Source organism: Beta vulgaris, chromosome 6 (assembly GCF_026745355.1).
Source record: "Beta vulgaris subsp. vulgaris cultivar EL10 chromosome 6, EL10.2, whole genome shotgun sequence".
NCBI classification, from domain to species: domain Eukaryota; kingdom Viridiplantae; phylum Streptophyta; class Magnoliopsida; order Caryophyllales; family Amaranthaceae; genus Beta; species Beta vulgaris.
The window spans coordinates 54,156,962-54,179,999 of record NC_079207.1 but is presented as its reverse complement, the minus strand read 5'-3'; the positions used below and the strand labels follow the sequence as shown (position 1 = coordinate 54,179,999).

General features: G+C 35.4%; 2 protein-coding genes across 2 annotated transcripts; both read right to left on the bottom strand.

The window, feature by feature from the left end:
• Positions 1 to 2,916: 2,916 nt before the first annotated feature.
• LOC104897084 (uncharacterized) lies at positions 2,917 to 7,805 on the bottom strand. The gene is made up of 6 exons (XM_010683901.4): positions 7,362 to 7,805; positions 5,116 to 5,227; positions 4,922 to 5,015; positions 4,601 to 4,787; positions 4,459 to 4,528; positions 2,917 to 3,408 (listed from the first exon to the last, which is right to left on the bottom strand). Exons 1-6 carry the CDS (start codon positions 7,757 to 7,759, stop codon positions 3,097 to 3,099), a joined length of 1,173 nt encoding a protein of 390 aa, XP_010682203.2. The 5' UTR covers positions 7,760 to 7,805; the 3' UTR covers positions 2,917 to 3,096.
• A 2,069-nt stretch (positions 7,806 to 9,874) lies between these two features.
• LOC104897083 (T-complex protein 1 subunit alpha) lies at positions 9,875 to 22,145 on the bottom strand. Its single transcript, XM_010683900.3, has 17 exons — positions 21,866 to 22,145; positions 21,691 to 21,755; positions 20,829 to 20,918; positions 20,654 to 20,740; positions 20,483 to 20,542; positions 20,306 to 20,356; positions 19,799 to 19,894; positions 18,323 to 18,388; positions 17,880 to 18,097; positions 17,311 to 17,407; positions 16,780 to 16,866; positions 15,484 to 15,618; positions 15,264 to 15,368; positions 13,029 to 13,157; positions 12,834 to 12,937; positions 10,768 to 10,858; positions 9,875 to 10,475 (listed from the first exon to the last, which is right to left on the bottom strand). The coding sequence occupies exons 1-17, from the start codon at positions 21,924 to 21,926 to the stop codon at positions 10,392 to 10,394; spliced, it is 1,626 nt and encodes a 541-aa protein (XP_010682202.1). The 5' UTR covers positions 21,927 to 22,145; the 3' UTR covers positions 9,875 to 10,391.
• Between the last annotated feature and the right edge of the window lie 893 nt (positions 22,146 to 23,038).

The window sequence follows — 23,038 nt, the reverse complement described above, 5'->3', positions numbered from 1 at the left end:
TTAAACTTGTCAATCTTTATCCTTCCAAATTCACAACTAATGATTTAGATACTCTTGATTGTCAACTTGATATATTCCTGGAAGATATGCGAGATGATAGTGGTGAATTCCAAGATGTCAATGATCTTTTTTACTTTTCAATGAAGTTTGTTGAAACAAATAGGAATAAAGCTTATCCACTTGTATTTTTGCTCATCAAGTTGATGTTGAATCTTCCGGTTGCTATGGCAAATGTGGAAAGAGTGTTTTCGAGGATGACTTGCATAAAAAAGCTGCGAAATAGCATGGGTGATCAATTTTTGAATGATTGTTTGGTTACTTTTCTTGAGAAAGAAGTGTTTCTTCAAGTTTCCGATGATGATATTATTGATTGTTTCCAAAAAATGAAGACTCGTCGAATGCACTTTGTCTTTTTTATTTTTGTTTATGTAATTTTTTCTTAGTTTGGAATGTATAACAATGAATATTAAAACGTGTCTTCGCCTTGTAAAATTTTCAATATTGAATATCTTTATCTTTTTTGTGACCCATCGATTTTGAAATCCTGGCTCCGCCACTGTCTACTATCCCAGATATAAAAATAACGGTAAACTTTGGTAATGATTAGTTGTTTTATATTGCAACTTACAAAATACATGGTATTACAAACGAATTCAAAGCACACAATACAATTTGCATAAACAATAAAAACAAAAGTTCAACCATGCAAATATTAAAACAGTAACACCCCGACCAACGCCAGAAACCACACACTAGTTTATACCTGGAAGTTGAGCATGATCTTGGAATGAGACATGCCAATATATCTCCTAGATTAACCATGCTAAATTATTCCGCTATACAATAATTGCGATCATATATTCACCACCTACAATAATTTTTATATTTGTTTTGAGTGAACTTTTAGTCTTCTCTAAAATTTTGCGGATCATTGTACCAAGCGCACGTTAAGAATGCCTATAGAAAATTGCTAAAAGCATCCTACTTAATTGCAATAATAATGATAATCATGATATTCAAATTGCAATAATACAAATGCATGATATAAAGAAAATAACTTATTGCCTTTTTTCTATTGATATACCTCCACACAAAAATAACAATATAAAAGTATATAGAATTGGTCAGAGCATTTGTTCGTCCCCAAATATAAAACATGCAATAATCCATGATATTGCTTGAGCCACTCACTAGTTATAATTCTATTATATAAGGGAAGGGGGGAGCTACGGTGTCCACTTTTGAACTGACTATTTTGCCCCCTTCCCTTTTTAAATTACAAAAGGAATCTCAAAATTAAAATCGAGACTCAAAAAAAAACTACGAAAATTAATTTACAACACTCACTCACAAATCACTTAAAAGAAGAAACTTAATAAAAATTATCATGTTGCAAATCATTCAAATAATCAAAAAACTTTATTAAAACTTAAAATTAACATACAAAGTAAAACTAATAATCTAGAACATCAATACATAAAAAACATTTACTACAAAAATTTACTTACAAATCACTGTTCTCAGAACCATTCACAATTACTCACAAAAGTTACCTATAAACACAAATTTGAGAAAAACATAAGATTTTGACGGTGATATCACACATTCATCCATCGCATAATTTGCGAACTTCCAAATTATTTCACATTAGTTGAAATAAACAATAGGAAATTAGTTGACTGTTATGTAGTTTAAAAAATGGAGATCACAACAATGAGTTCAAAAGGGCAATCAGACTTAAATTTAATTCATTTTCATATAAAACAAATTTAGTTTTTCTAAAAAAAAATGCCAATATTTAAATTTTTGCCCAAAATTTTGCAAAAAATCCATGTTCAGAAATAAATTTTGAAAAACAAAACAATATCAAACTTTTTGCAAACAATTTTTTGCAAAAATCCATTTTCAGAAAAAAAAAAAAATAAATTAATTTGCAAACGAATAAATGTTTTTCTAAAAAAAATTCCAATATCAAATTGTGTATGAAAAAAATCAAAATTTCATTTCAAATATAATTGAAGCTAAAAGTGTTAAAATTTAGAAAAGGCCAAATTTGAATTGGAAATTTTTAAATATCAATGTGTGCAAACAAAATTTAGAAGTTAGACAAGGAAAAATAATCGAGGTGTATTTGTAGTGAAATTATAATTTAGAAGATAGTGTTTCCTATATATAATGAAACTCTTACATATATTTGGACCTATCTCTTTCTATTATATTATAACGATTAATTATCAAGGTAAAAAGGTTTATGTAAAATATCATTCAAGAATTAAAGTACAACATATCTCTATTATATAAGGAAATGGGAGCTATGATGTCCCCGAATGAAGAGACTATTTTATCCCTTTTCCTTTCTAAATTACAAATCCACTTACAAACCAAAGGAGATTCAAATAAAAATACTGGAAATAAAATTATAACAATCACTCACAAGTCAACTAAAATCATATTATTGTATAATTTACATTATACAAATCACTCAAATAATGAAACTTTACAATAACCAAAAGATTAACTTACAAACTACAACCAATACACTACAACGTCAATACATAATTTGACTTGAAATCCAAATGTCCACTTTCTTCATTATATATGAAGTAGTGTACTTAATTCAAAAATCAACTAAAAAATTATAATATTAAAATCAGAATAAATTCAATAAAATTTCTATTTTTTCATAGAATTTTGACCTTGAAAAGTAAAAAAAAAAGACTGGTGAGAGACTTAAGTGACGAGACAAACCAATTAAATTTTGTAAATAAAAACAATTATACTTTGTATGTTTAGTGTTCAAATTTTGACTTTTACATACGTCGAAAAAAATCGAGTTTCTGTTTTGAAAAAAATCCAAGCACGCACCGCGTGCAAAAAATGCTAGTAATTCTATACAAAAAAAGTCCTATTGAAAAATTAGCAAACATCTCAAACTTCAATTACTTCTGCATTCTTTTTCTTAAAGGATAAACTTCTACCTCAATTATAGAATAGGAGCTCAAATCTCTATATCAAGAGGGTGTGGATTCAATTATTAACACAATATATGAAAATTTTCCCAAGCAAGCAAAATGATACAAGAAAAAATAGGACTTTTTAAGCATCTTGGAGATCAGCTAACCAGGGAAGCAACTTGTCATGGACCAGAGCAGGTCTATCATCATGAGGGCAATGTCCGACACCATTGAGAACAAAGAGTGTCACATTTGAGTTGCTAGAAGGCAAAGACATGAAGTATTTGCCAACTGGACCATCAAGTGGGGTAAATGGATCTTGATCGCCCCACAAAACCAGAATTGGTACTGCAATCTCTGGCATCAGCTTCACTGGACTTGGTCCTGGTGGTCCAGTCACAATCGAAACGAATGCTTCCAGCGCGCCTTCAGTCTCTGCAGGTTCCTTAATGATCTGCATTTCTCACATGATAAAGAAATAGTTACTCTTACCATTTCGAAGAAGAACTGGATTGGTAATTAGTCCATGAGGAAGGTGAGGGCTGGCAAACCAGCACTCCATTTGACTGAAGAAATTCTCCCAATGAAAAACATATCAATTTGCTTTGTTGACACGGTTTTACACATACTGAAAAATCTACATTTGTCAACAAGGATAGTTGTAGAAGTATCCTTAAGAATACTCCAGGCTTATTCCAGGCAAATCTACATTACAACAAACGTATGATGGAAAATAACAACTTCATGGGTACTTGAGAATTTTCTTTTTTCTCTTTTTGCCTTTATTGGTAGCACAACTACACAAATAACATAACACTTTTTTAATGAGGGAATGTCCATGTGATTTAGATTTAGAGTAAGGATGAAATCACGAGTGAGAGGGTTGTAATACCCTCCGTTTTGAAATGAATCATAAATTTCCCCTAACCTAAAGAAATGGGAATAAACTAACGGCCTAACCTCCTTATCTTATATTCCCACATTCAACAGTAAGTGCTTTTCATCCAATGAAGAAAAGTCAGGATGCCAGATATCATGTAACTAATATTTAGTTGGTAAAGTTTTGAGAGTAGCTCCTGCATAAACTAATCTCTCGAAATTCTAAATTTTGTCTGCATAACTCTAAGTCTCTAACTTAGCATGTTATCCCTCCATCTATTTTGGATCTCTTCATCTTGGGCAAGCATCCTTTGGTTTTTATCTCTGCAACTTACTACCAATCTTCTTCTTTAATCTCCCCTAAACTTAGGAGTTCTTTCTCATTTAATTCCAAATTTGAATACTGGTACAACCGTACAACACGCTGCTTCCAGATAACGACATAATAACCTTTACATACTTATCACTACACCCAGGTCTCGATCACCATGCTTATGAATGCAAGAAAGTTTTTCACTAATTATCACCCACCTACCTCAACCCTTCTCCTTAATCCAGACTTCGGGCTGCAATTAGTAACTCGCAGGCCAAGGTATTATAGACATGAGATAAAATATAGTCATACCTCAACCAAAGTGTCATCAACTGACTCTTTACTTCCGTAGACCGACAACAAGACGTTCCGCAAGTTCTCTCTGTAGAGAAAGGATATTAGTTGCTGGCACTTGCAGTTGCAGATTCTAAGAAGTTGATCAGGAGAATTATACCTTTGTTTTGCGCGTTCAAAGATAGCTGACGCAATAGCCTTTTGCTTCAGAAGGAAGTCGATCAGCCAAAGCAAAGGTAAGAGCAATTTGATTCTCCAATCATCAACAATTGCTTTGTTATTCATGCCACCAGAACAATTCAACAGGACAAGTCCTCTAACCAGAGGTCGGGGTCTTTTTGAAGATTCTGGTCAAAGGCAATAAAGCCAACAAAAGAGATATGTGAGGGAAAGAAAATCCAACATGACAACTTGTTTGCAATATTTCTGAAATAGTATGAGTGATAATTATTTCTGAATTGCATATAGAGCCAAAACCTACCTGAGGCACAAATCACACATGCAAGACTTCCTACAGAATTGCCTATGAGCACAGCTGGCTCTTGAACAACTTCATTTAAGAAATCCAAGAGCAACTGTTGAAAATGAGCCAAGTAGAGTGATCTGCAATGACTCAGTACTTAATAGTAGTATTAGCATAACAACTAAAATACCAAGCTTAACTCGACAGTATACCTCTGCCCATGCTTCCATTGTATACATAAATCCTGCAGGCTTGTCAGATGAACCAAATCCAAGAAGATCAACTGCATAGACTGTGTCATCTTGAGCTAATGTTGTGATATTCCTACAGGTAACTTGAAGGAATTAAAATCGCTTATGACAATATAGGCTTCTCCCTCCGCTATTAATAGAGCAACAAAATCTAGTAAATCTCTCTATATATTTTGGGTAAGAAAAAACCACACTGACAAAACGTATCCAGGACTCTCGACTGCAATCGAGAAAGTGATACAAGGTCAAGAAGGCTGAGATAATCTTGTCCACACAAAGGTCACCCTACCTTATCCTGAACCGAAAAACTAAAGAAAACATGGTTCCTACAAAAAAAAAAAAAAAGAACAGGTGAAGTAATGAAATCCATTTGAGTTTTGCAGATGATGCATTTTGAAGAACCGACTTTTAACTTGTTTGCAATATGTACATGGATCCTGTATATTACTAAGGATGCCTTCAGAGTTTCACCAGCAGTCTTCAGTCTTCCTGTCTTGAAACAACAAGGATACCTTCTCCTACATCATATTATACATTTGTGTATAATACTACATATCTAGGGAGCATGAACAAACAGCTTGGGCAAAGGTCTAAATGTGTTAACCAAAGTAATCATCTTTATCTCAACAACATATATTAACAATCATGATTTGGCTTAGTAGACGGATACGAATCAAGGCATAATACAAATTTACCGACATCCTACAAATTAAAATCACATCCTTGAACACTTTTATGGCAAATTTGGTATGTGGTAATTGTTAAATATTTAATAATTATTCTCTTAAGGAGGTTCTGGAGATTTTTGGAACATTGATTAATTCCATAAAGTGTGCACGAAAGACAATAGTTGCTAGGATCTTCTAGAAAATATTGCACAAAGTATTGCCTTGGTTACAAGTTGATCAAACCAACATATGCCAAAAGATAATATTTGGAGAGTCCTAGGATTCTTGAGATAAGTATACCACCATTTCAGTAAGTATAACATATAGGTCATTATGAACGTAAGTGTTGAGCATGTATTGTGTTATTGGAAAAGAAATGGTTGCGATGTCAATTGAGTAAGAGTTGAAACTATCAGCAAGTATTAGTGAGACGCAGCTAAATGTGTAGAGCCAGCAAGAGTAGAAAGAAAGAGTGGCATATTAGTAAGTATGAGTGTTGAAACTCACTATAGAGCTCCACAAAAATAAGAGTGTCCACAAAGTAGTTCGTGCTATTTATAGAGTGAGATATTCCCCCATATATTTTACAGTTTGCGTCTCCTCTCGTAATATCTTGTTCTGTTGTCCACATTGTAAAAATATATTTATTGGTATAACGAAGTTAAATTATCTTTTTTTTTGTTGCTCACCCCGTTCACCGGGAGCTTAGCTCTGACTACATCTGAGTCCGACTCGGGTCGCACACCTGGCTTTGTTGGGTGAGTCTCCCAACAAGATTTTCTGCATACGGTAAGGCTCAAACTCAAGACCTCCCTTAAGCGACATCAAGTTTCTTACCACTTGTACCAGCTCTTGTTTTGAAATTAAATTATCTACCATACCAGTTGTGGCCATCAATATCCACTAGTAACATATGGTAGTAATCGTAATAAATTGCTACATAGTTGATAGTTCTGTAAAGAAAGTATCATATCAAATTCCACCTAATGCTTCTCCATCCCCAAATTTATGAGTTTCTTTATAAAAACTCATTACTAAAGTAGGAATGAGTGGAAACTGGAAATAATGAAATTTTGAATAATATCACAAGTGTGAAGATGGGATTTCATTACTATGTAATAGGAGGATTTTCCTTGCAACATATAATTTCATCAAAATTACCGCCATATATTCCCTCCTTCCTCTTCCTTAGGGAGCATGACAACCATGGACAACCACAAACATATTGCTAGTGGGTAATTTTTAAAGATGCTTCACTGTATACTCCCACCCACCCCATACAAAATCAAATAAAATCAAAGAATTCGAAAATTGACCTTTTAAATCAAGATTACAAATTTACAATCTTTAAGCAGCGAAGTATCAAATTTTATGAACTACTTAAAGTACCATTATTTCAATAATCATAATCAGCACTATAATTTACAATCTTTAAGCAGCGAAGTATAATACAAGCATGATAAGAATAAAAGCAGAGAATTGGCAGAGTGAAATTCGAAAACAAAACAGGAAACATAAAGAGAGAGATAGAGAGAGAACCTCCTCCAATGAGGGATAGAAGCACCAAAGCCATGAACAAGGAGCAAAGGAGAGCGACGACGACGATGATCAGCATCTCCATTTATTAATGGAGGTTGAACAAAGAAATTGATGGAGTAGGTGCCTTTCCACAGCCATTTTTGGGATCTCTCCTTGATTTCTTCCACCTCCAAAACATCTCCACCAGTAGAGCCGCTTACGAAAGCGAGTGGCAGTAGCAGCAGCAGTGGGCGGTGAAGAGATAAACTGCGCCTTCTTCCATTGTTAAGTTGCTGATGTCCATGAAGGGTGATCCATGGTAGCACAGAAGGTGGTGGAGATGGAATTGAGCGTAAGGGTAACAACCAAGATGATGATGCTCTGATAGGAGCCACAGACATTGCTGTTGCCACATACATCACACAAACTTCCTCTTAACAGATTTTTGTTCTTTTGTTAGTTTATTTTCCCTCTTAACAGATTTTCTTCTTTTCTTAGTTTATATATTCCCTCTTAACAGATTTTACTTCTTTTGTTAGTTTATTTTCCTCCCTAGTGTTTTAAAGATGGCAACCGCCGAGCCTAGGGACGTCACGATTATTCAGGCACATGCCCGGACAGGCGGACAGGCTTGATCAACGCTACGCTTATGCTAAGGCCGGGGCCCGGGGTTCAACATGGGCCAATAGATTGATTCGTGCATATCTAGTTATTACTTTAAAATTTCAATCGATTGCTAAATGACATTAATTTTATATTTTTGGATTTTACTAAGATTTACAATTTACCAAATACATATACTTCTTTCGTTTTTTTTTTTTTACTTGCAATACTTTTTTTTCATCAACTCCAGTGTAAAATTTGGGTAGGAAAGAAGTAGAAAGGAAAAAAAGAGGATGTCCCATATAATTGGAGAGAGATAGAAAGATAGATAGAAAGGAAAAGCAAAAGTAGAAAATGTTGCAAATAATTAATTATTTTCCTTTTAGAAAATTAGAACTGATGAAGTACGAGAAAAAGATTAGGTTGAACCCGGCACAACGCCCGGCAGGTAATATTAGGTTGGGCCGGGCTTTTTCATTACAATCAAAAAGAAAATAAAATTTTTTCCAATGAAATATTATTCCTCCAGTAACATTCCCGATGGAAAAAATGATTGGATATTAATTGCACACTTTGTACAAGTCTTGGGGCCACTTTGCTCTATATCAAAGAGGAAGCCCTCGAGATGGAAATAAGCTTTATATCCACTCTATGGGGAATTTGGGTGCATAGAAATGAAGTTATTTTCAAGGAAACTTCAGTGAATCCAGGGAGAATAATGGAGATCATCAAAGATTATATTTACAGAGCCAAAAAAGGAAAAAATTCTCTCAAGAATAGGACAAGGGTACAAAACATCGCCATGCAAGAAGACGCTGATTCACAACTCAATTGGACAATAGGGGACAAGAATACGCTCAATGTGCAAACCATTCTAGTTGATGGAGCTTGGAAGAAGAAGACTAAATCGAATATGTGGCAGGCAGCAGTTGCTTGGAAGAACGCCAACAAAGACCCAAAAGAAGAATATGCAACAAGAATTTACGCAAGCTCAGCAGAACAAACGGAAGCCTATGCAATCCTCAGAGCAATTTCAGACATGGAGTGGAGAAATGCTGGTCTCATAATCAAAACGAATAATAGGGAAGTCATCCTCGCTTTAAGAAGCATAAATGACACAAATAAGAACATAGGCAATATAATTAAGGACATTAAGAAAATAGCAAATAGCTACTTGTTTGTATCGTGTATCAAAGTATCAAGGGAAGAAATTGCATTAGCGCTTGCTGTGAAAGCAAGGAAAGGCTAGGGCACATTTCCTGTTTTGTTTGTGTTTACCCTTTGCCAAAAAAAAAAAAAAAAAAAAAGCAGGCTAAGGGGACAACTTACATTATTGTCATAACTCATAAGTATAAAAGACACTTTAGTGAGTAATCCTTTTAAAAAAAAAAAAAATGACTTCCCCGTCGAGAAAAATAAATAATTAAAATGACTTCGTAGACCTAAATATCAAACTCTTTGGTGGGCGATGACAGAGCCTAAACAAGCAATATTATGATGCTTTGTTAACTTTTTTTTGTCCAACATTCGTTACTAATTTTGAACCTTTCTAAACAGACTTGATATTCACCGTTTATGAGGTTTTTAACCATTTTGGAAAGTTCATATCCTCGATGATATCTTTTGGAAAAAATTACATCCTCGAGGTCTTCTTAAACTCAGAAACCAACTACATTAATAGAAAACGAAGAAAAAAACCAACAGTTCACTCAATACACTGATGAACAGGAGTGAGCAAACGATCCCAGTACTCAATCCTGGTAAGGAAAAGCCGATATCAAATCTAAGTGGGTCCATATTCAATTACTGAAATTAGGAACTGATTTACATCAATTGTAGCTTAATTTTTTGAAAAAGAAACCGATTAGATATCAAACACCCTGCATAGGAAATAAATTGGGGGCGGGAGGGGGAGGAGGTGGAGGAACAAATAAACGAAATAGATAGGGCCTTGATATATACCCAGAACCATAAGTGGTACAAGGCATTCTCATTTCCGTCATCAAGCCGGGGTTACTAGAAGCGGTACCAGGTGTTTCCACTTCCATTTTCAGGAACAAGGGTTACCACTAATCTAGTTCTGGCCCCAATTTTACAGAATAAGTAGCCGCTGGTTCTAGTTCCTGATCTTGAGTCGCACACTCGAAAGATTCAAGTCATTACCAGCATGACCTATTTAGTCGAAAGATTGAACACCCTGATTGAGCCAAGACATTGACAGTTAAACTTTCGAGGAGGAACTAACAGAGGCAACACCAGGACAAGATCAAACTTTCTATCTCAGCATGCACAAAATCTAAGCAGGTAAACCAGCCTGCCAATCTATCACGGTCAAAGAAGCCAATCCAGGAAAAAATAAAAAAGATAAAAAAAAAAAAGTACAAGTTATGCCCAAAACTGCTACAGCCCATGCGTCGCACTTTACTAGAATTCCCCAAGCAACCTTCCCTATTCATCATTCTGGCTATCATCCTTGACAAGCTTGATCATGTCATCTATTCTAAGAATGGTAATAGCTGCCTCTGTTGCAAACTGGAAAAGAAAAAAAAAAACCAAATTCATTACACCATTAGTAAAGGAATTAGAACTTTGTTTTACTCCTAATATAGACACCCATACATGTCGACCTTCCAAGTTCCAAAAGCATAAATATCCCAACGTCTCATTTACTTAGAAAAAGAATAACAAGGATAAAAATCCAGATTGCTTAAATAATAGGGGAGTGAACTAAAAAAATTGGAATTCCAGAAAATGATTAAGAAGACAAGTTTGTTTTAGGATTGGCGACCATCTGCTAATAAAATTTATAGGCTACAATTATTACCTGAATGATCTTGACTTTGCTCATTGCTGGCTCAATAACTCCAGCTTCCAGGTTGTTACGAACAATGCCCTTGTACAAATCCAACCCCATGCTGCATGACAACGGATTTAGTCGCATAAGACAACTCAGTCAAGGATATAAAATTAATTCTCCCTCCGTCCCATAATATAAGTCCTGATTCTGTTTTTACACAAGAATTAAGGTAGGTGAAATCTTATTTTATTTGGATAAATAGATTCAAATTTATTGGGAAATACTACTTACATTGCTTTTTTAACAAAAAATAAAAACTGAACATTTGATAATGCACGGTTTAATGTGTAGAAAAGTTTCATGGGGTAAAAGATTCCATTTTGCCATTAATAATGGTGCATTGGGAGCTGAAAATATGAGTACATTTTGGAAATTAAATTATTTTCATGAGGGTATTTTGGGAATTTATTGATTGAAAATAGAAATAGGACTTATATTTTGGGACACCTTACAGGGAAAACAAGACTTATATTATGGGATGGAGGGAGTATCTATTAGCTAACAATATCTACAGGACTAAAGAGAGCCCTTCTACCGCTCTAGTAAGAACTAGTGATCTGATAGTTCTGCTCATTTATATCACCAACAACATCTACAATTGATCATTACAAGTAAATTTTCAATGAACAACTGAAAATATAATTTTTTTTTTTTATATATTCCTCTTTTCGCAACTCTACTACTTTGCCTTCTTGTATTATTAATACGTAAAGAAAAATATAATCACGTGATATTTTGTTAAATTTGTCTTAATATATATATATATATATATTCAACATATCACCATTTTATAGTATTTACTTATGCACAATTAAGGATGGCAATGGTCAAAGTTGTGTATTAGCAAATGTGCAAAGGAGAAATGACAGATTTATTAAATACAAAGGAAATAATTGCTATACTATTTTTGTGAGAATATACCTTCTATGACAAATTCCTACATTGTGGTCCAACAAAAATTCAAACTTCCAATCATTCACCCTCCCTTGCTTGCCTTGTTTGTGCATGGAAGTCATACACATTTAAATAATGTTTCTGGGTGGAATTCGACTAATAAAGAGAGCTTAAAAGGAGAGTCACTTATTAGAAGTTTGACTTTTTGGCCGAAATCTGACGACAAAGTGAGTATTTAATAATGTCATAAGATTGTTTTTTGAAAAAATTACAGCTATATAAGGTAAGCTTCACAATGATAGTATGTTTTTTGGATTTCCGTTGCTATATGAGAGTATAACCACCTAGAAGATATAACTTCCTCAAGAACCATACCTCTAACACTCGAGCCAAGCCTTGCATAGCAATTAAAGGCAAACCATGTCTGATATAGGACACGTATCAAGCCAAAACCAGCAAACATAACAAACCAATTGATCACAATCATACCAAAAAACAGCACATCATCTCCTGAAGTTAATTGTTAAAAGCTAGAGAAATCCCATCATCTTTTGGCAGCTGGTTCCCATAATTCAGATATTCTTTCAGTAACTCCACAACTTACTTGAATATAACCCACCAAATCCAGCAACCTTAACCGTGTACTGACTATGAGCAACATCCTCACAAAAATATTGGCTAGCTTGACCAAAAAACAAAGTGTGGAAGTTCTAGTAGGTGATACAGCTTTGTTTGCAGAAGTAACACAATTTTCGCTACCAGATCTCAACCTGTCCGAAAGCATGCTTCTAAAACGCAAGACCAGTTTGACATCGTGTCAAACTACAAAATGTAACTTTCTAAAGCAAAGCCCACACCACTGGTACCTCTAGGAAACTGCTGTCTCGAGGGTGATAAGATTTATCATGAAACAATTAACACAGAGAAGTTGCTATGATAGCACTCAATTAAATCCATATTCCAAAGCAAGGTACATGGATATTGGATAGCAACGCAGGTCCACACAACAGCATGTAATCACAACAGCATCATAACAGTGACAACATAATCTCATAAAACTGCTTCTGCTTAGGAGGAACAGGCATAAAAAATGAGGGAAACAAAGAATTTAGACAAAAGCATCAACAAACAGGCATTACCTTGACAAATGCTGCTTGTCAGCCTTGGTCTGTGCCGCATGATGGTAAGCCCTCAGCTTTGCAACAAGCTCAGTTGCATCCTTTGCGGCATTAACAGCAAGCACCTACCAAGAGAGATCAAACAAGCACCTATATTGGATTTCACAGAACAGAAAAGGCCTAAAGCTTTTCCCAATCAAAGAATATAATCAATACCTTGGGAATAATTAGCAAGGCTTCAGCAAATTCTGCAATAGCCAATTGCTCCCTTGATCCTAACGTTGTAGCTAGGTATTCCAAGTACACAGATAATGCAGCCTCAACTGCACCCCCACCTGCTACTACCTGTATAATATTTAAAAGGAAAGAATTGTGAGAATTCATCCTTCTCCATTAGTAGGCGGAGATATGGGGAAGTGTAGTATCAGACGTGTATAAAATACAGCATATATATATAATCCTATCCAATCACAGATCTAGTTTTACTATCGAACATCAGAGGTGCAAAAGGCTACTCCCTTTGTGTTATGATAATTTTCATATTGAGGAAATAAAGGATGAATAGATTATCAAGGAATTTGAAGTTACACCATTGAATGAGACACAACATGTCTTATATAAGAAAATCAAGTAACACAGTGCCCATATGCAAACAAATACTATTTGACGATTTTGTGATATGCTTAGTATCTTAAGCACTTCGCCGCAAAAGATAATAAACTTGATTTTTATTCAATTGTTAAAAAGTGGGATGCAAGTGAATCCCCAAAGAATGGCTACAGATGTTCATAACTTTATCCCAGACATCAGCAAAGAGGCGTATCATAATGCATCATATGAGAGAAAATTCTGAATCATAAAGCTACGATCCATTTACTACATTTACAAATATTACAAATTTGTCACATAGGCTGACAAGCTTAATTTTAAAAAAAAAGTGCAAAGAGCACTGAGGCACCTTGGAGCCTAGGCGCAAGGCAAGGACACACCCCTCTTGCATGTGAGATACACCTTTACTCTCTTTTCAGCTTTTGTAGTTTAACATTTCAGTAAAAGAGCCCATGTTTTTTTTATAAAATTGAAGAGAAGAAAGTGAAAGCCTTCATAACTTCGGGGGGCAGACAGGTCTTTGCTGTCGCACTAGTCAGGGGAGTGGGATTGCTTATCACCTACCTACTCCACAATTAGAAAAGGGAGGGAATTTTTTTTTTTTTTTTGAGAAAGAAGGGCCGCCATCCCACTGTACAGGTCAGGGAGCAGCTGAAAGAAAGAATAAGAGTTCACAGTAGTTCATAGCTGCTATAAATCAAAGAGAAGGGAACATTTGAAGGGAACATAATGATATATGTGTCGGATATAGATGATGGATACAGAGGAGGGGAGGGGGGGAAGAGAATACGAAGAGAGAGCAAGAGAGACAAACTATAGCCAGCCTAAAAATGCTAGACTGATGCCAGAAGCATATGGCGTAGAAATGGAGATGGCTCCCCAACAATCTTTGTCTTAGCCAGCGAGTGGGCAACCACCAATACTCAATTAGTTTTTTTCCCCGAATTGGGGCTTTTAATTTAAGGTAACAAACTGCAAGACATGCTCATATGGTAGGCGAGCCGCACCAATACTTTTTATTAATTCTCTTTGCCTTTCGTGGAATATAATCTCAGTATTAAAAAAAGCCCCAGATTGCAAAATTTAGAAGCCAAAAATAATAAAAAAGGAAGAAGAAGCCTTTATAAATTATAGAGTTAGCTAAAAGCTCACACTACTAACGGGAAAAGAAACAACAGAGAATAGGAGGTCCAACCACCAATTGTAGGCCCCTTTCTCTTTTTCGCAAAATAGAAAAAGAAAGAGAGATAGAGATTGTGCACATTGAAAAGGAAGGAAAAGATAAAGAGGGAAAAATGAAAAAGGATGAAGAGGAAGGGAAAGTGAAGAGAGACAGCAGAAAGAAACATTGAAGAGAGAGACAGACAGAGAGAGAGAGAGAGCAAAGAGAAGGTAGAAGAAGAATACGACAGATCGATTCTAAAGAGAGAAGCAAATAGAAGATCAAAGAGAGAGCAGCAGATGGATAATTCAGAGAGAGAAAGAGAGAACACGATATAGCTTAATTGGCAATCACCAACGGAGGCATATGCACCAGAAAAGCTATCCATCAATCTCAGTCCGACCACTAATTGTCAATTTTTACCCAGTTCACGAGTTAGGTTTTTATCCTAGATTAAAGCTTTCATCTATGGTTCAAATCAAGAGAGTTTGGTTAAATCTGAATCTTAAAACTACATAAGATTTAAGTTAAAGAAATTAGATCTCTATTACTTTTTAACTCAAAACAGAAAACATATAAATAGAGAGCACATCAAAACACAGAGGTTGAAAATTGAACTATCTGAAGTCAAAAGGGGATGTCAGCAGACATGACCAAAGCAATGTCTCTGCAAGACTTACCGTATTAGACTCAAGGGTTCTCTTAACAATGCACAAAGCATCATGCAGAGCTCTTTCCATCTCATCAAGCATGTAATCATTTGCCCCCCTAAGAACCATAGATACCTGATGCAGAAAAGAAAACAATTTTCTTGAATCAAAGTGTACAAAAATCCTGAGAAGTGGCTTAATAAAAGTTAAAATATCTGAGTAATTTTTTTTTACTACACTTAAAACCCACCGCACTAGTGTTCTTAGTTCCCTTGATCATGACGACATCGTCATCCGCAACACGCTCCTCTACAACTTCTTCTGCTAATCCAAGAAGTGATGTATCAAAAGTTTCCTCGCCTTCCATATCAGCAAAAGTGGAAACCTGCAGCCACAAGCAGAAAAATGAAATATAATCAGAAAGATTGAAGAAGATAAACTAGTGCAAGAATCAAGACTCTAACTACTGCAAGAATCAAGACTCCGTAGTCAATGCATAACATGGAATCACAAACACTTCAAACTACTCAGCCTATAAATCTGCTCAAATTTCTTTAAAAAAAAGAGTAGTACCAAGATCATATAAGCCCATTTCACTTGGCACAGAGGTCATATCATATTCAGTAACAGCCAACAACTAATTATCTAAACAGGCATTAAAATAAAAGAAAAATAAACCAAGATTGACAATCAACGCCATTACACACATGACACCAAAAATTAGAAAAGAGAAACAAAAAGTAAGAACAGCATTGAAGTATAATTATTTCCAATTGGATTAGGGCAATGATAGGTTACAGCAGCAGTCTACTTGTCGATTACTCCTATTCATCATTAGTTGTCTCTAAAGAGTAAATTTTAACATTAGCTCAGATGGCTACAACATGCACTGAACTTGTTCGCTTCCTGAATAATTTCTAGTTTGATTACCACCATTTTTCCCTTCCTCTGTCACATATGGACAGTAGTTGGAGACACCAACTATCCATTTACTTTTTCTTTGGTTCTTTTTCCTGTACTATTCTTTAAAATTAATTTGGCCTTCAAGCAAACTTCAAAAATAAAGTATTTATCTATGACATTGGCCCTTTCTAAATCTTAATTCTTGCTTCGCGCTTGAAGTAGAGGACTGCATCTTAGATAAAGGAATAGATCAGTGATCTCATAACATTTCAAAATTGTGGACATCAACAGTGACAACAAGACCAGAGAAGAAAGAAAGCACACACCAGCACACATCACACAATTAATCTTGGTCCACCCAATCACCTCTTTGAATTAAAAAAAGGACCACAGAAAAGGGACACGAATAAAAATGAACAAAAAGCATGAATTTCTCTTCCATAACTCAACAAATCACACCATCAAGCAGAAAAATATGTAACTCAGCTTGCTGGATGTGATTTTGCATCATAGTGCAGGGACAAGGGGGGGAATAATATCAACTACTTTAGAATAGAAGTGGCAATTTTTTACTCATTATAGCCGTCCATGCAAAAAAAAAAACAAAGATATCATCATTATATACAACTACACATTGACATACCAGTGTTGCACCAGTGGCTTTGGCTACATGGCGCATATCCTCCTTTCGTACACGCCTTACAGCAATTGCACCAGCCTCAACAAAGTACTGAAAAAAAAAAGTGGCAAAAGCCCATAAATAACTAAAAATAAGCATGAATCAATAATTGAATCAAACATCTCAACCTCACTGCCTCACTGGGTTGGATTGTACTACATGATTTAGTCAAGTATATACTAAGAATACTTTTTGTGGATCAGTCAAAGGCTTACAAATAAACCCAAAAAGAGGGAATATCATTCCCATTCAATTACTAACTACTATTTGTTGAGGTAGGGTAGGACGACAACAATGTAGCAAGAGGAACAAACAGTGAAAGAACAATTAACATCCAAAACAAAAAACCATGATCGGTCCAATTTTGCATTATTGTCAAGGTAAACCTAAAAGCACATTCCATGATAGAGGGCAAGAATAGCAAAATCCAGTAAAATATGATATTCAACGCAGTTACAGCATCAAAACTATAGTAAATACAGAACACAATCTTACCTTGAGTGACATATCATCAATGCCTTTAGTCGTTAGAATAACATTGGCTCCAGCTTTTAGCAGCTTTTCAATACGCTCTTTAGTCATATCAGCTTCCCTGTAGAACAAATATAGATATGATCACAATTATTATCAAAATTGATGACTGTTGATCATAGCATATTGTCAACTGTACAACAAACAAAGATATAGAAAGAGTGAGCACAATAACATGGGAAGTGAGGTCAACTTCAGGAGTTGATCATGAAAACTGTTTGTTAAACATTATGAAAAATGTGGCAACGCAATTATATACCTCAGAAAAAATTATTCAACAATTCGTCAGCACAAACTCATATTATTCCCATCTTCAATCGAGAAAAATCTATGAATCATGCAAATTACAGGTATTCTAACCCCTTTTCCACTGCAAGCATTTCTCTTTGCTTAATTATTATTTTTTATCCCTCTGGATCAAGGGAAAACAGATCACCCACCTATCCAATAACGCAAATGTTTTTATTGGATGCCTCAATTGTGTAAATACAAAGGTGACACCTACTACTTGTCAAACACCAACTGTAAAATACCTTTGACGGATTTTCTCGAGTTCTCTTGGATCATTGACTAAAACTTGGACACCTAATTGCATTTTTGTTTTCTGGAGATTAAAGTCAAGACAGGCGATCTTTGCTGGAGCAACACGAGTGGGCATTCCTTGAGCAGCACGACCTGTGTTAAGCGCATAACCTCTCAACACATAGCTTTCCTTTGAACCTTTTCCATGAGCTTTAAGAATGTTGATGCTCTGGAACATGAGAAGCAAGCAGCACATCAGATTGACATGCTATGGGCACAGATATAATCATGCAACACAATGCTCATGCCTCAATCCCAAAAGACAGTGTCAGCTGAGCATGAACAAGAACTAATCTCTTGTGGTCTTCCACAGAGATATAATCATGCAGAGCAATAAAACTAATGAGAAGACCACTTCCCTGAATGAGAGTGACCAAGCAAATATAAAACAAACCTTGATAGGATACTTTACTTCACCACGCGCATTTGTCATCTTTACTGACAGCACTGCATCTACTACCTGCTCCGGACATTACACAAATTAAGCTATACACCAGGTGGAGACACATTAAGATAAATTACCGAAGAGTAACTAAAATACACGTGAAAAGGAATTAATAATTGCCACAATTAAAGCAGTCGACCTCGAAGAAGGAGATTTTAACATATAGTGAGTGAATCTTTAAGTGATATTGGTTCCAACTTCCACCCTTGCTCTTTCTCTCCCTCATTTTAAGCCGTTGTTTCACATAGTATTTTCTTTCAGCATGGATATGACCCAAAGCCTGCAACAAATGATTTCAATGTCCTTCCTTTTTTTTTTTTGGTAGCTTTAGTTTGGTTTGAGGGACTATGCCCTCTCCTTTCAGTAGGAGTATTTCACTCTCTTTGATGGAAATAGTTCTTTCTCTTATGGTGGGAGGTTATGGTACTGGTTCTTAGGAATTTAGGATCTCCAGTGAACAAAAACAAAAAGTTTTTTGGGCAATGATAGCATTGTGTTCGAAATTGTATTGGTATTTCAGAGTATTTACATTACCATTAATTGTTATAATAAGATTTTTTGGCATTTCATCAAGATGGAAAGAACGATACCGCCTCTACAACTTGACATAGCCACTCAGTGATTTGATGTCATGGAGCAAAAGGAGGGCCAGGAGTATTAATGCCCTAAAGAATTCAATGTCAAAAGAAAAAGGTATACAACATGAATAAACAGAAATTTGGGCCAAAAAATAATTCCAAGTTTGAAAAAATCCATCAACAATCCAAAGTTTGCTATGCTCTCACATCAATGAACTAGAGACAGGTGGAGTTGCTTCTCCGTCATGTCAGCAATCATAAAACTATCATGTCAGCCATTATTAAACTACCCACTAAGACAGCAATTATACAACTACCTACCCAATAACAATTAAAGTGATAAAGCTTTGCCATTTTATTTGGAAGCGGAATTTACATTTAGTTCACCCATGTGACAACATGGCAAACTCGGGATTATTTTGTTAAAAAAAGTAAATTGATGAAAGCAACACAGTTCCATGCACAAACTAAAGAGAGAGTGAAATTACATAGCAGGTTGAATCCATACGATACTAAACAATACCAATAAGCCTCCGCCAAAAGGAGAACTAAAGAAGGAAAAACACCTAAAGCATCTTAAGCTAACCACAACACCAAATCTCAAGAGAAATATAATGCCCAATGCAGCTGGGAGGCCAGTATTTGCACAGTCTCACCTCACAAACACCTAGCATATAACCATATCTTATAAAATTACTTACGCATGAAATATAATGAAAATCTTCAAAGACAACTAGATATATTAAATGTGAGTGCAACACAATCAAGCATCTGTAAAGCTACGTGTCAACTCTCCCAAAAATCCAATATGAGAGCAATAACTAAAAGATAGAACACGTGAATTTACCAGGTTAGCAAAGAAGTCACTGTCTGCAGCTAATAACTTTGATGACATGCATGTCTTTGCACAATTCACCAGTGAGTCTTTGCCAAGCTTCTCAACCTACAGGAAAAATATACAATAAGGTTCAACATGGGAGAAAAATGAACAAGAATCACTAGCAGCATCCTCATATTACAACAATAATACTTTGTGTTGGGGTAGGGTTTAGAGAGGTCCAAACATACTCAACCTCACCCCCAAATGCACACATAACATAACTTTCTTTCAAGTAAAAAGAACAACACCAATAGAGAGCCCAGAAGTCAAAGAGAAGGGAAGTCACGGTCCCACAGACGCTAAGAATATTAAAGACGGCAATAAGAATCAATTCTAATTCTGATCAGGAATATTGAAAAGTCCTACAGAAAAGATGAACTTCTGGCGGAAAAAAAAGAAATAGTACAAGATAGAAGATGCCAGCCACACATACAAAACTAATATGTATATGAGCCAAGTAACAAGGGCACATACCTTCACTGCAAGTTTCTCATCAACATATTTGCATGCTTCCCTCATAGCAAGCTGAGGAAGATGAGCATTTGTTATATATGAAGCTACAATGATTTTTTTTGGGTAATGTGGGGAAGCATTAAAACAAGTTAAGTCAAAGTGAGATAACAAGCTACAGAAGATTGATATGGTACTCACCCTAAATCCACTTATTATAGATGTTGGATGAATCTTATTCCTCACCAAATCATTTGCCCTCTGGACAAATAACAGCCATATACAAATCATTAAAGCTATCCTCATGGGATATGTCGATGTTATAACAAACAACTTGATATGAATATAGAGCGGCAACTAGCTGTAATTCACCTTAAGCAACTCGGCAGCAAAAATAACCACAGAAGTTGTTCCATCTCCAACTTCTTTGTCTTGGAGTTCAGCCAACTCAACAAGTACCTAAGGGTAAATAAAGATAAGAGCTATGACCAAAATACTCAAGTAACATAACAAGACATAATACCCCTACTTAAGAACTCCAAAGTACCTTAGCAGCAGCATGCTCAACTTCCAACATCTTAAGAATGGTAGCACCATCATTTGTAATTGTGACATCTCCAATATCATCGACCAACATCTACATTAAGAAGACTGACATTAGGAATCAAATTATCTTAGTTACAACAAAGAAATTCGTGGGTGAAAAAAAGAACAGAAAAGAAGACATATTTTACTATTAGCCTTCAGATTCTATAGCTTCACATGAAGGAAATACAACAAAGGTGCAATTGTTTATTTCTTAACATTAACAGCCAGCATTTCTTTTCATTTTGTGGGATGCCATCAAAGGGAGTAGCTTATGTATCTTCCTAGGCGAATGATTTGACAACTACTAGTGCATTTCAGACCAATTAGCAAATATGTCCGTCAAACTTCCAACTGAGCTTCGCATTGGCACTCGTCACCCGGAAACGCATGACAGAAAAATCCATATTACTGCAAGGTTGTTTAATTATTTTATCACCTTACCTCAACGCTATAGACACAATTTTATATAGATTCATTTTAGAATCATTTATACCATTAGAGCTTCAGAAGATACAAAAACGAATGGCTGCTCACAAAAACCTTTAAATCTTCCAAGTGATAACCATTTCCATAACCAATACGAAAACCGAATAAAAAACCCATTTCCATAGTTACAGAAAAAAGTTAATCAGACCACAAAAAAGATGGTTTCTTGCGCCAAATAATTCAAAAATTACCAAACCAAACCCTCGCCAAAAACCAAGCATTTCAACCAAATGCAACATGACATTAAATCAAGTTATATACAGCATCGCAAAATATGAATAAGATTTAAAAAAAACCACTAACATTAAACCCCAAAAAAATTAGAAAAATTAAACCTTGTCAAGACCAACTGGACCAAGAGACGATTTAACGATGTTAGCAACTGCTTGACATGCAACCACTGCATCATACACAAAAAAGAAAATACCCATCATCAGAAAATGAAAGAAAAGCACACAAAAAAACAATTAGAGTTGAGAGAGTTAGGGCAGAGAGAAAAAGAGGAGAAACCATTTTGAGTGCGGACATCTTGGCCAGATTGGCGGTCACCCAAGATGTCAGGGGCCGGCATTGCTGATGTTTGAGGTTAAGAAATGGGAAGAACACACAAGATCCGCAAACTCACTGTGAATGTGATGTGAGTGAGGTAGGCGCAAGAGAGTGTTGAGTTCTGCGGCTGCTTGCTTTGCTATTTTTTCAGATTTTGAAAGGTGTTTGTTTGTCTCTCTCTTTCTTGCTTCCTTGCGAATGTTCCAGCTATAAGCCCAAACGACACACTACAAAATATAGGGAGGGTTGTGCAAGCAACTCAGCAAAGGGTATAACCACCTCGTTTTTTAGAGTTAAGCAAACAATAAGGACCCAAGTTTGATTTTTTTCACCGTTTGGGACTTGTCCTTTTTTTTTGCATCGTTTGGTATCCAAAATGGAGTTCTGAGCATAAATATTAACCTTGGTTAACTTGTGGGTCCAGTTGACAATTTAATAAATATGAAAACCCCAAAAGCTATCATTTGTTGTTTTTCCCAAAAAAAAATTTTGTCAGTTGAGAAATAACAAAACCGTCAAAACGACGAGTGCAAGGGGCTAAAAAAAGGGGATTACCTGTACTTTGCGCCATTCCATCTTCCACTCCCCTGTTCTAGAAACCTTGAACTCTCTTTCATCTCCCTCAAAGGCGAAAAAAAGGGCTTAGAAGAAGAAGCTTCATCTCCAAAAAAATTCGGCTTGAAATTGCTTATATCTTTGTGGTAATCATCTAATCTCTCTATTTTTTGTCTTTTTTAGCGAAATTCAGTGTTTTTGTTGGGTCAGTTGGAGGGGTTTTGGATGTTGAAAATTTGAAAATTCAAAATTCTGAATTTTTTTTTGTTCATGTTTGTTGTTTTTTTGTTTGGATTATACTTTGTGTGGTGGTTTTATTTTGTTTTGTATGTGTATCTGCTATAAATTATGATGAACACTTAGGGTTTGTTTGAACTTTGTTATGAAATGAAGTAATTACAACAGAGGGTATTAAGTTTATTTTTATGTAGTCATTATTTAACTTTAGATGTTATTTTATAAAGAAAAAAATGGCTGAAGAAACTGAAGCTCCCCACCCAGTGTTGTTTATGACTGGGATAATGACTATGCATGTGTTCCCAAAGCTGAACAGACATGACAAGGGGGTAGTCTCACTTG